This window comes from Cetorhinus maximus, chromosome 5, assembly GCF_964194155.1.
Source record: "Cetorhinus maximus chromosome 5, sCetMax3.hap1.1, whole genome shotgun sequence".
In the NCBI taxonomy this organism is placed as follows: domain Eukaryota; kingdom Metazoa; phylum Chordata; class Chondrichthyes; order Lamniformes; family Cetorhinidae; genus Cetorhinus; species Cetorhinus maximus.
The window spans coordinates 66,010,543-66,024,722 of NC_135883.1; the positions used below are offsets into that span (position 1 = coordinate 66,010,543).

General features: G+C 43.5%; 1 protein-coding gene across 1 annotated transcript in view; it reads left to right on the forward strand.

The window, feature by feature from the left end:
- hcrtr2 (hypocretin (orexin) receptor 2) overlaps positions 1–14,180 on the forward strand; it is a 114,707-nt gene that overhangs the window by 71,434 nt on the left and 29,093 nt on the right. Inside the window, exon 6 of the mRNA XM_078542839.1 lies at positions 2,140–2,261. Within this exon, the coding sequence (XP_078398965.1) occupies positions 2,140–2,261 (122 nt within the window). The remainder of the gene's footprint in view (positions 1–2,139; positions 2,262–14,180) is intronic.

Below are 14,180 nucleotides of genomic sequence, written 5' to 3' on the forward strand. Positions count from 1 at the left end.
GAACTAAGTAAAAATAGAAGAGAGGTGAAATATAAGCTGGTTTAAGGGGGGGTGGGACAGGTAGAGCTGGATAGAGGGCCAGTGATAGGTGGAGATTTCCAAAAGATGTCACAGACAAAAGGATAAAGAGGTGTTGAAGGTGGTGATATTATCTAAGGAATGTGCTAATTAAGGGTAGAAAGCAGGACAAGCAAGGTACAGATAGCCCTAGTGGGGGTGGGGTGGGGTGAAGGAATTGTAAAAGGCTAAAAGGTAGAGATAAAACAATGGATGGAAATACATTTAAAAATAATGGAAATAGGTGGGAAAAGAAAAATCTATATAAGTTATTGGGAAAAAAGGGGGGGATTAGAAAGGGGGTGGGGATTCAACAATTTTAGATCATGAACTCGCTCCTCCATCCCCACCCCCTTTCTAATCCCCCCCTTTTTTTTCCAATAATTTATATAGATTTTTCTTTTCCCACCTATTTCCATTATTTTTAAATGTATTCCCATCCATTGTTTTATCTCTACCTTTTAGCCTTTTTCGATACCTTCACCCCCACCCCACCCCCACTAGGGCTGTCTGTACCTTGCTTGTCCTGCTTTCTACCCTTAATTAGCACATTCCTTAGATAATATCACCACCTTCAACACCTCTTTGTCCTTCTGTCTGTGACATCTCTTGGTTATCTCCACCTATCATTGGCCCTCTATCCAGCTCTACTTGTCCCACCCCCCCTTAAACCAGCTTATATTTCACCTCTCTTCTATTTTTACTTACTTCTGTTGAAGGGTCATTCGGACTCGAAACGTTAACTGTGTTCCTCTCCACAGATGCTGCCAGACCTGCTGAGTTTTTCCAGGTATTTTTGTTTTTATCTTCATATATCTCTCCTGTCCAATACAGTTTATATAGAGTAAAATATCTTTTTTTATTTTAAATCTTATTTAGACAAGTATTAAACAGTGATATCAGCACATAGAACAACTGTAAAAAGTGAAGGGGCACAGTAATTTGGAAGTGACTCAGGTACATTTAATGCAAAATTTATTACAGATTTGATTATTGCAGCCACATTGAATTTATTCCTCATAGAGAAAACAACAAAGATTACAGTACAGTTGAAAATAAAGGGTTCAGTGACTGCTAAAATATGAGAGCAAAATATTGGGGACAGTAAAAATCTGAAATATAAACAGAAACTCTGCAGGAATCAACATTGGGGTCAACAATTTCAGCTCCGAACCCTTTAAAAAAGGCCACCCCCACAGTGACATTTCTCTGTGGGTGTCCTTAACAAGCAGAGAGTGGGACTTCCACCCTACAGCAGAAGGAAGGCCCAGCCTCGAGAGCTGCTGGCTAATCTGATTAACTGGCAGGCCTTGCAGTCCCAGCAGTGCCAGAACTAGTACTGGGGGCGCTCCTGGGACTACAAGCACCTCCACAAAGAAGATCGATGGTGACCAGACCCAGGTAAGTCCCAGGCTTTTTGGGCAGGGAGGGATTGGGCACCCGAGGGAAGGTGATGAGTAGGTTGAAGGGTTGGTTTTGGAGACTGGGGAGGAGGGAGGGGGGGCACAAAGGGGGTACGGGGGGCACAGTCTTCGGGTGGGACACCCCTGATGTGCACAGGGGACTGCCCCAAAGGATGTAACCACCTTCCTGCCTTTTCACCAACCTTGAAAATATAGTGTTCTCTCTCTCTTGCCCGCCTTAGAGATGGATTGAGGCCCTTAATTGCCACTTAGTTGGACAGTCAAGGGGCTCAATAGGCCTAAGGGTTGGGAAGGCTACTGGGCGCATTACACAACCGCCCCCATATTATGGGATGGGTCAGGTGTGGGCAGGAAGATGGTGGGCTACCTACCCGTAATAATTTACATGCCCCCCCACCTCCGCCGCCGAAAACACACCCAGCGTTGGAGGGGGGGATGGGGGAGGGGGTAATAAATCCGGCCCCTTGAGTTTTCAGACCAAACAACACAGGAAGTAAATCCACGCAAGATCCCCAAGCATGTGATTCTGTCCTTTAAAATGGGCCATGTCATAAAAGCAATCGGGGGATGATGCCTTTAAAATTAAATTTATAACTGCGATTTATTTCTGTAAAACGACCACAGGGATTGATCCAGTTTTTCTTGTTCGTTCCCTCAGGGTGTTTGGAGCCTTTGACAATGTTAACAACAGAGCAACACTCTATGCATGGTTTACATTCTCACATTGGCTAGTGTACGCCAACAGCGCAGCAAACCCCATTATTTATAATTTTTTGAGTGGTAAGTTATCTTTTTTCAATTAATTGGCTTGTGTTACTGAAGTATCCAGCTTAAATTCTAACTATTAGTTAGCTTTAACTTGTTTGCGCTTTGTTAAAGTATGCTGAAAAATCATTATTCGGCTCAATGTGAGGCACACACTGGTTCCAGAGTCAAGGCAGCTGCTGAATTATTAGGCAGGAGAAGTGATTGTAATGCATTTGTGACATTGAAGAGGTTTGGAAAATGTGTTCTTAGAATTACAGGAATGATAAAATGCAACTCGTTCCATTCAGCTTGATCCCCGTGAAATGCAAATCTGTTGCTGATTTTAGGAGGTGAACACTTAAGGAGTTCATTTAAGCAGTCACACAAGTGGGCCACACCTTCTAATGCCTGCTGCAATGAATGTTAGGACATTCGCTGCTGTTGTGCATTGGGATCTTTTGGGAGTCCTGACCTGCCCACATGCACGGTTATTGCCTGGGAAGTTTAAACTTCTGATGGGCAGATTAGTGCTACCTGGGCCCCTCAGAAAATGTCTGCAAAGGTGACTCAGTGCTGGAGACCTGGGCTTGTTGTGCGATATTTAGGCAAGCATTGTGCTGTTATTAATCTCTGGTGTAGGTCAGTGATCAACAGCGGAATCCACCCTGCCCCATCCCACATACCTACGTACCCTCCCCAACTACCAGTCCACATAAGGAAATAGCAGGGACATACATCGTATCTGTCTTCACACTAGAAGACACAAAAAAACTTCCTGGAAATAATGGGGAACCAGGGGTCTAGTGAGAATGAGGAATTTAGAGAAATCATTACAAGTAAAGAAATAGTACTGGAGGAATTAATTGGGTTCGATGCCACATACCCGCTGGCTTGCTTCCTGGGGTTTTAAAAGAGATAGCTAAAAAGATAGTGGATGCATTGGTCTTCATCATCCAGAATTCCATAGATTCTAGAACAATTCCAAAGGATTGGAAGGCAACAAACATAACACTGCTATTCAAGAAAGGAAGAAGAAAGAAACCAAGGAACTTTAGGCCGGTTGGACCAAAGTCAGTCCCAGGCAAAATGCTAGAATCTATTATTAGGAATGTGGCAAAAGGCACTTAAATCATGAAATGATTAAGCAGAGTAAATGCAGATTTGTGAAGTGGAAACTGTGTTTGATAAATCTGTTAGAGGATGTAACTAGTAAGAATGGTAAGGGAGAACCAGTGGACATGGTGTATTTGGATTTTCAAAAAGCATACCCACAGGATCATACCTTACAGACAATGTCCTAGACACCACCATCACCATTCCAGGGTATGTCCTGTTCCGCCAGCAGGACAGACACAGCAGAGGTGGTGGCACAGTGGTATACAGTCAGGAGGGAGGTACCCTGGGAGTTCTCAAGATCGACTCTGGACCTCATGAGGTCTCATGGCATCAGGTTAAACATGGGCAAGGAAACCTCCTGCTGATTATCACATACCGCCCTCCCTCAGCTGATGAATCAGTGCTCCTCCACGTTGAACATCACTTGGACAAAACACTGAGGGTGGCAAGGGCACAGAACGTACTGTGGATGGGGGACTTCAATGTCCATCACCAAGAGTGGCTCGGTAGCACCACTACTGACAGAGCTGGCCGATTTCTAAATGATATAGCTGCCCGGCTGGGTCTGTGGCTGGTGGTGAAGGAACCAACAAGAGGGAAAAACCAACTTGCCCTCGTCATTGCAATCTACCTGTCACAGATGCATCTGTCCATGACACTATTGGTAGGAGTGACCACCACACAGCCCTTGTGGAGATGAAGTCCCATCTTAACATTGAGGATTCCCTCCATCGTGTTGTGTTGCACATCCATCATGGTAAATGGAATAGATTTTGAACAGGTCTAACAATTCAAAACGGTGCATCCATGAGGTGCTGTGGGCCATCAGCAGCAGCAGAATAGAATACAACCACAATCTGTAAATTCATGGCCTGGCATATTTCCCACTCTACCATTACCATCAAGATGGGTGTTGCATGATGTGTCTGCATGCCATTGTAATGTAAGGGTGTTCAGCAAATCAAGAGTTAATGCGGAACTGGAGAATAGCACCGCCCACGGTATGATGCATAGAGTCACATGATAATAGATTGAGAGAACAATCTAGAGAGAACACTCTGGAACCAGCCTGCATGGAGAAACAGCACCATGCATAAGAGTAACCTGGGACCTGTAAACAGTTAAAGACTAACAATAAAGGGCTCTTGTTTAAATATACATGTCTCAAGGTCTCATCATTGAGATATCTAACAAACCCATATTATAACTCGGTTGGCAGGAGCAGAATATCAGCACTATCAACATAATACAACATGGCAGAAGTGGTCACTTGTAAAAATTATCACATCAGAAATAGTACCATAATCCAACATGGTGATCTGCAGTGATGTGAAAGTTGGCAGCTAAATGCATGAAACCAGAGCAGCATTCCAAAGTATGAAACTGTTATGGCACAGCAGAGGGTAAATGCTGAGCTGCTGAAATCCCAAAGGAAAACTTGAAACAGCTGCCAAAACAGTTTTTGCAATTTGTACACTATGAGGAGCGGTTCTGAAATCGGGAAATTATTTCCCCGACTACTTGTGATGATTTTATAGTAAAGTTGACAGTTATTAAAAGAATAAAGAAAAAAAGATATAAAAAACAGATACACTTAAATACAAGAATGGATTTACACAGTAAAAGTACTTTAAAACAGTTCCACAAATCTTAACTTAATTACCCTCAGAACTAACCTTCCCTTTTTCTGTTTAGCAACTATCCTTATAGATTTTAGAATCTATAGAAGTCCAGTAATTTTTACCACACAGTGCCTTTTTTGCTTGGAGTGTCCTATGAGGCTGACAGCAACTGGGTCTTCAGGTCTGGCCTTGTTCACACTCTCTCCTGTTCACACTGTCTTCTGGGATATCTGACCAGCTATCCTGCTGTCTTCTGGGAGATCTAAGCAGTTACCCTCTCACGTAGGCTTTAGTATTTCCTTAAATGCTTTCCTTCCCTTTGATCTCTCTATTGTTTCAACCAGTCTCTTCAGAAATGCTTTCTTCCCAGAATTGATTAAATTGTTCTTTACTTCAACTCTTAGGGTAAGTTTATTTTTAGAAGTCTATCTTTACCTCACTTCCTTGCACCTTTTTACAACCTGCATATATCCCCCTTTGAACTAAAACAATTCAAACTATTCCTGTTATTGCTTTATGTAAAACCATGATTGAAGTTCCTCTTGGTTCATTAACATATCAAAACCACTTCTTACAGTTGACTTCAGACTCTTGCCGTCACTTTAGCTCTTAATCCAATTACAGCCCGACTTCCAGTATATAAGAAAATATGCCAGGGTCATTACCAGAAGAAAAATATTACAATGTCTTGCTTTCTTGGTGAAACACTAAAAACAACTGAAGCCCAACTAGAGAGATGTGCACCTAAGAAGAAAACTTGAAGAAAAAGCTGAAGGAGCTTCACCACAGACTTGGAAGTGAGGGATCCACCAGAGTGAGTGGAAGTCCAATACAGAAAATTGCAAAAACCCGAGTGACACAGTTCACAAGACCGCGAGCAGAAATACAAAAAAGTAGCTGTGCTTACACTATAGGATAGGTAGTGATCCCAGGGCTCAGCAGGTTGCAGCATGGTGGCCATGCCGCACTGAAGTTTTAAAAAAAAAAAATTGGCTGGCAGAAGTCAAGAGAGAAACCTGCAGTGCACAGTTTAAAAAAAAGAAAGAGCTTGCAGAGTTTAAGAGACTGGGAACACCTTTCAGTTGGGAAAAGTAAAGGTTTTCAGTAATGAAAACAAATGAATTGCTGCTGTTCTCAAGAGTTTAAAACAAGCGGCATTGAGAGTAAAAAGAAAAAGAAAACAAAACCTGCAGAGTTTAGGAGAAAGGAAACTATTTTCAGCTGGGCAAAGTGAAGTTTACCAGTTTAAAAAAATGAAATGCTTCTGTTCCCCAAGCCCAGTACAGTACAAAAAGCTGGAATTCTCTTTACCTGGTTTGATACATTTGTTGCAAAATACAACACCTGCAAAGCAGTTTTTTTTTTAACCAAGAATCTCCCCAGAAACAAAACTCCAAAAAAAGAGATGGAGGGAAGTCACTGTGTCCTAGCAATGACAGCCTGGGTGTAACAAAAAGGGTACTAGTGCAGTCTTAAAAAAGCAACGTAATTTAAAGATGTAACTACAAGAACAAAAAAAAACCACAGACAGAAAATTAGAAGAGGCCCCAGAGAGAGGGCAGCTCTGCCGAGGGCAACGAGAGACCCCAGAGAGAGGGCAGCTCTGCCAAGAGCAACGAGAGACCCCAGAGAGAGGGCAGCTCTGCCAAGAGCAAAGAGAGACCCCAGAGAGAGGGCAGCTCTGCCAAGAGCAACGAGAGACCCCAGAGAGAGGGCAGCTCTGCCGAGAGCAATGAGAGACCCCAAAGCGAGGGCAAGAGACCCTAGAGAGAAGGCAACTCCACCAAGGGCAACAAGAAACCCCAGAGAGAGACACACAGTTCTTTGTCAGCATGTGAACCTGTGCTTCCATTTCTTTATCCTCTTCCTCCATGATGAGTAGGTATGCACGTGACAGTGTGTCTGTGATATACATTTCCTTGCCTGGTTTGTATTTAACTCTGACCTGGTGTTTCTGCAGATGCATTAGTAATCTTTAGATTCTTGGTGGTGCACAGATAAGGGCCTTTTTAAGTATTGCTTCCAAAGGTTTATGATCAGACTCTTATCTCTATGTCTTTGCCATAGACAAACTGATGGAAACACAATTGCTAGCATTTCTTTCTCTATTTGGGCACACCGCTGCTGTTTCAGTCATTGCCTTTGAAGCGTATGCCACTGGTGCCTCATTTTTCAAGAGGACAGCTCCCAGGCCAGTCTTTGAATCATCCACTGAGATCTTGACTGACTGACGTTGTAATACTTTAAGTGATGCCTGGGGTGGTGTTTTCTTCAGACTGGTCAAAGTTTCCTGGTAACTTTGTTACCAATCCCATTTCATATCATTTTGTAGAAGTTCTCTGGGAGGTGCTGTCAGGGCTGGCATGTTCAGAATGAATTTCCCAAGATAGGTCACCATTCCCAAAAATCTCTCCAATTCTTCCTTACATTCTGGGGATGACATGTTCACGACTGCTTCGATTTTACTCGGGCCCGGCTTCAGTCCCTCACTTGTTAGCACATGTCCCTGCTGCTTGATTTCATGAAGACGTATTTTGCACTTTTCCTTCTTCGACTTGAGGTTCTTTTCTCTAGTTCTGGCCAGCACCTGCCTCAGTCTGTGGTCATATTCTTCTTGTGAGGCTCCCCAGACCAGCACATCGTAGATATAGTTTTCCATGCCCTCTCACCCTTCAAACAGCTGCTTCACTGTTCTGTGAAACACCTCCTGAGCTGAATTAATACCAAGAGGTAAGCATAAAAACCTGTATTGCCCGTATGGTGTGTTGAAGGTACAGAGACAGGTGCTGCATTCATTCAGCTTGACTTGCCAGAAGCCTGAATTCTCATCCAAGACTGAATAGTATTTAGCATCAGCGAGCTTACGTGTGATCTCTTCTACTGTGGGCAACTGGTAATGGTCTCTTTGTACTGCCTGGTTTAGGTCTCTGGGATCCAGACAGACTCGCAGATTCGCACCTGATTTTTCTACAATTACAATTGGATTAACCCACTTTGCCGGTTTCTCAATTTTCTTGATGAGATGAAGTTTCTCCATTCTGTCCAACTCTGCTTTCAGTTGCTCTCTCAGCATTACTGGTATTTTCCTGGGCGGGTGTATTTTGGGTGTCGCAGTTTTGTCAATCTTGATGGTGTGTTCTCCCTTTAGGCAACTAATCCCCTGGAACACGTTTATACTCACTCAGGGTATCATCAGTGGTGACAGTCATTATTCTCTTGATTAGCTTCAGATTTTCACAAGCTTTCAGTCCAAGAATGGGTTTTGCATCAGTTTTCACCGCTATGAATGGAAGTGCTTGAGACTGTTTTTTGTAGTTCACTTTAAGCATGAACTTGCTTTCTACTGCAACCTTTTCAACTGCATAAGTAGACAGCTTCATTTTTGTTTTAGTTAGTTCTTTTTCTTATCTTATGTTACAGGCTTATGGGAATGACTTTTGCTTGTGCACTTGTCAAGCTTGAAATTCACCATCATGTTGGAAATTTTTTAATCAACCTTCCATTCATCTTCTTTGGAACTTTTTGTTACTGCACCAATGAAAAGTTCAGTTTTAGTGTCTGTGTCGTCATCTGCAATCGTGTGCACTTTCTTCGATTTGCACATCTTAGCAAAGTGATTTAGTTTATCACAGTCTCACACTGCTTTCCATAGGCTGGACAACTACGTGGTAAATGCTGTGTTCCACATCTGCTGCATATAAATGTTTTAATAGCAGTTTTGTTCAGACTGTCTATTTGTCCTTTCCTGGGGCTGTTTCTGCATCCAACTGCTTGACCATGTGCGGCTTATCATCTTCCGTTATCTCTTTAATCTGGCATTTTGTTGTCTCTGCCACTCTGCAGATATTTATTGCTTTCTCCAGCATGAGATTAACTTCTCTCAAAAACCATTCTCTCAGAATGTAATTTGCAATTCTGCAAATTATTCTATCTTGGATGAGTGATTCTTCAAGATCTCCAAATTCACATGATTTAGCTCATTTTCTCAGCTCAGTTATGTACTGACTAATATTGTCACTGCCTTGCAGAAACCTGACGGAAAATAAATTAGAGGAGCCTATAGTTTAAAAACATTCGAACATTCTGGAAATCTATTGTTCCGGGTTTCCTGGCTGCCTGGAACTCACCTCAAAACTAAAGTCTAGGCCGTATATACTGTGGTTTGTGTCTGCTGATTCTATGGCCAATTGCTGAGAACTCTAAAATTACATTTACATGGAGGAAATGTAAATGGGAATTTCTATCATTTAAAAACTATAAGAAACAAGTATAGTTATAGTCAAACACTCACTGAGCCATTATTGCAAACAAGTATTAAAAGCTTTAAGAAGTATAAGTAACAGTGATTTTAGTTTAGAAACTCAACTATTAATGTAAAAAAACTGTTTAAACCCAGAATACTTTGCGCAGGGTGGAAATACTAACAGTAAGTTAGAGTCAATTAAAATTAAAATTACAATTAAACAGACATCAAACCATTTGTCAAATTAAACCACACCAAGCCATGTTCATTCAGAGTGAAAATGGTTACAGAGCGCATTAGAATAAAATGGATTGTCACATCATTGATGCTCTACGATATATCTTTTATTTGAGGGAGGAAAGCAGAGAGGAAATCTTCAAACAGGTTTGGAAGATGAGTAGAAATAACAATTATTATTCTCAGAGATTTTAGTTACCCACTTGGTGATTTCGGGCAGAGAAAATGAATGGAATTTTAAAAATATATCTGGGAGACTCCTTCATGCAGAAAGTCTATATGCCTGCCAGGGGGAGAGTTATTGCTTTGTTTAGTGTAATGAAATAGATTAGGTAAATGAATTAGACCTGGGTGAGTACCTCAGGAGTAGTGACCATTATGTGATAATGTTTAATGTCTAAGTAGAGGGGGGTGTGCAGATTAGCAGAAAATTGGAATGGAACAGATCTTAAAACAATGAGAAGTGAGATAGCTGAGGCGAGATGGCACACAAGACTGGGCAGAATTTTGCCCTTGTCGGGTGGGCTCGGTGGGTGTATGTGGGGCCGGTCAGGAAGCCAATTAAGGCCCGCCCAGCATGAAATGCGAGCAGCAGCACTAAATACTGCCTGTGCCGGGCGGTGGGAGGGCGGAGGGCGAGTGGGGTGAGCGCGAATTTCGTGCATGCGCGCAAGTGCGCGCTTGAAAATCTCCCTGAGGGATGAAGAGTTTTCCAAAAAAAATTAAAGATTTTAAAAATGTTCTAAAACATGTCCCCTCATGTGACACTGTCAGGATCTTAGGATCTTTAATGTGCAGGGGCGAAAGCCATTGAGGCTACAGTTTAATGTCTCAGTCAAAAATACGGCACTGGAGGGCTGGACTTTCCCTGCGGGGTGTGGAAACAGAGGTTGGGACTGTTTCCCAGTGCCAAACCTGACCCCGAGGGGGAACAGTCAGTCACTGGGATCTTCAAGGGCCCAGGTTCGCCATCCAATTAAGGATGGCAGGCAGGCTCTCAAACCTGCTGGGCCAATCAGAGGCCTTTCAGCTTGAAAGGAGCAACAGGATGTCATGGAAGGTAAGTAAGCTTCAAGATGGAAGTATCGTCTCTCCAACTTTAAATCTTTAATTTAAAACATGGCTTTTGCAGGCAGGACACCACTGTGGGGAGGGGAGAAAACCCCTCCCCAGGGCAGCCTCCAGTTGATCCTGCACCCAGATTGGCAGGCAGCACCTCTAGGCTTGCCTGGAGCACTAGCCCTCCCAGTGCCTGTCTCCAGAAGCCTTACCGTCCTCCGGTGCCTGCAGGAACCTGGAGGCCGAGTGGAAAATTCCTTTTGGCTTCTTTTAGTTGGCTTCAGTTAGGTTCTTATTGAGCCCGATATAGCCTAACCACCACATGCAGATGGATAGTCAAGCTGGCCCCCGATCCCAGCCTCCACAGAAATGTCCCGGAGGCAAAATGAAGCTGGGGAACCGGCACACAGATTAGCCAGCAGCGCTATCTTTAGCTCCTGGCCATCTTCAGTTAGAACACCAGTGGGGGTTGATAAATCAGCCCAGAGTGTCAACTTAGAATTTGTGCTCATTGTTCTGGAGTGGAACTCGAGGCTCAAAACCTTCTGACTCGGAGGCAAGAGTGCTAACAACTGAGCCAAGGTAGCCGCCTAAATAAAAGTGAGAAAAAAATATAAGAAAACATGAACAGAAGTTAAGAAAGAGATAAGGAAAGCGAAGAGGGAATTTGAAGAGAGAACCTCAAAAATATTCAAGTATTTTGTATTCTCCAAACAATTCACTATAAAGAGATTTGATGAATGTGAAGGGATGATAGTGAATTAGCAAAGGATCAGCTGCAATCAGTAGGTATACTTAACAAGTACTTTGCTTCAGTGTTTACAAAAGAGAAGGATATTGGGAAAGTGCTTGGACTCGACAGGATACATCTAAAGGTCATGAAGGAAATGGGGACCTTCAAAATTATATTTCGGGGCTCTACTGAGAGTATATAACAGAGAGCTGGATAGTAGCAGACTCGATAGGCTGAATAGTTTCCTTCTGTGCTATATTTTTCTATGACTCTTCGATAACAATATTGCTTTTCGAATAGAAAGACAGAGAATTCAGACAGGTCAGTCAGTTTATCTGTAATAGGGAAGGTTTGGGGGCAGAAATTCAAGACTGCCCATTTTTGGCATGCATGGGGTGCAAGGCACTGGGAGCAATCCCTGAACCTTAAATGGTGAGGCCAAACGTACCCTCAGTATTGGGTCTGGTGCTTCAATTATGTCAGCGATGAATATCAAACCTGTGTAGACTGAATGAAAATCAAGCCACTGCCAGTATTCTAGTGGTCTGGAGGCACTGAAGTGAATTGGGGGATTGATGGCCAGGAGAATCAGAGTCTGGAGCACTTAGAGGAGTGCCGCTGATAAGACTGGGTGAGAGGTGACAGTATTTAGATAATCGGTTGAGAGGAAACTTTAGAATCGAATTCAAAAACTTACATTGTTGGTATCAATTGATTCCGAGGCCTGGTTTCCCTGGGTGCAGTCCATACTGGCTGCAATATCTAGTCATATGCTAACATGACCCCAGGAACTGTAACAGTGAAACTCATACCACAATCTGGCCTGTGTCTCCATGTGCATTTCTCCAGTTTTCTGAAAGATGGATTGATTAGCTATGTCATGGTATTGCAACTTTTCTGTGAAGAAGCAGAGTCGTAATTATAATAAATCTCTGTGCTTTGAGTTAATTGAGTCTCACTCCTTGTAACAAATAAAAGGATAACATGCTGTCATTGTTACAAAGCTAACGATTAACTTTTTGGATCACTATTTCCACTGATACTGATTGGCTCTATTTTAAAGAAATCATTCTGAAACCTGCTCTGCCTCTCTCAAAAGATCCACTCAAACATTGGACTAGACCATATTGTCCACCTGTTCTTTTCTCCCTCACTGGGTAGTTTAGGTGGTTTCAGTAACTGTAGTCCTATGTCAGGGGTTATTGTATGATTCCCTCGAAGAGATGGATGTTCAGCAGATCACAAAGTTAGTCACGTATAGTTTCTTCTTACCATGCAATCAAATTTCTTTACAGGTAGAGTTGGAATCGGAATCGGGTGGGGAGACCTTTTGGATGTAACAATCTCCAGGTTTTAAAAGGTGTGGGTCTCCTGCCTTTTCTGCAGTTGATGTCCTGCAGCCGGCACAATTCTGCATCCACCTTCTCCTTTAAGGCACAAGGCACAGGCCTGGCCTTAAAGAAACGGGGTGTCGCCTGGGGATCCACAGATATTTTTGCTTGCAAGCTTTTTAACTTTCCTAATTCATCACAAAATACTTTGACAAATTTCCTGAGCAGTTCAGGAACTCCTCCTGTTCTCAGGTGAAAGATTTCGGACCAGTTAAGCTCAGTTCTTTGTAACCAGTCTTGGCCCAGAAGACTAGGTCCTTCACCTGTCACTATGATCTCTGTCCTTTAGGGAAGGAAATCTGCCGTCCTTACCTGGTCTGGCCTACATGTGACTCCAGACCCACAGCCATGTGGGTGACTCTTCAATGCCCTCTGAAATGCCCTAGCAAGCCACTCAGTTGTATCAAATCGCTACAAAGACTCAAAAAAGGAACGAAACCTGATGGACCACCCAACATCGACCAACCCTGGAAATGACAATGGCAACCATAGCACTGACGACATCCTTACTAACATCTGGGGTCTAGTGCCAAAATTGGGAGAGCTGTCTCACAGACTAGTCAGCTGACAGCCTGAAGTAGTCATCCTCACGGAATCATATATTACAGATAATGTCCCAGACACCACCATCACCTTCCCTGGGTATGTCCTGTCCCACCGGCAGGACAGACCCAGCAGTGGTGGCGGCACAGTGGTATAAAGTCGGGAGGGAGTTGCCCTGGGAGACCTCAACATCAACTCTGGAACTCATGAAGTCTCATGGCATCAGTTCAAACATGGGCAAAGAAACCTCCTGCTGATTACCACATGCTGCCCTCCCTCAGCTGATGAATCAGTGCTCCTCCATGTTGAACACCACTTGGAGGTTGGCAAGGGCGTAGAATGTACACTGGGTGGGGACTTCAATGTCCATCACCAAGAGTGGCTCAGTAGCGCCACTACTGACCGAGCTGGCCGAGTCCTAAATGACATAGCTGTTAGACTGGGTATGCAGCAGGTGGTGAGTGAACCAACAAGAGGGAAAAACATACTTGAACTCATCCTTACCAACCTGCCTGCCGCAGATGCATCTGTCCATGACAGTATCAGTAGGAGTGACCACTACACAGTCATTATAGAGATGAAGTCCCGCCTTCACACTGAGGATACCCTCCGTCGGTTGTGTAGCACTACCACCGTGCTAAATGGGATAGATTTTGAACAGATCTAGAAACTCAACACTGGGCATCCATGAGATGCTGTGGGCTATCAGCAGCAGCAGAATTGCACTGGAACACAATCTGTAACCTCATGGCCCAGCATATCCCCCACTCTAGCCTTACGATCAAGCCAGGGGATCAACCCTGGTTCAATGAAGAGTGCAGGAGGGCATGCCAGGAGCAACACCAGGCATACCAAAAAATGAGGTGTCAACCTGGTGAAGCTATAACACAGGGTTGCTTGCATGCTAAGCAGCATAAGCAGCAAGTGATAGACAGGGCTAAATGATTCCACAGCCAATGGATCAGACCTAAGATCTGCAGTCCTGCCACATCCAGTCATGAATGGTGG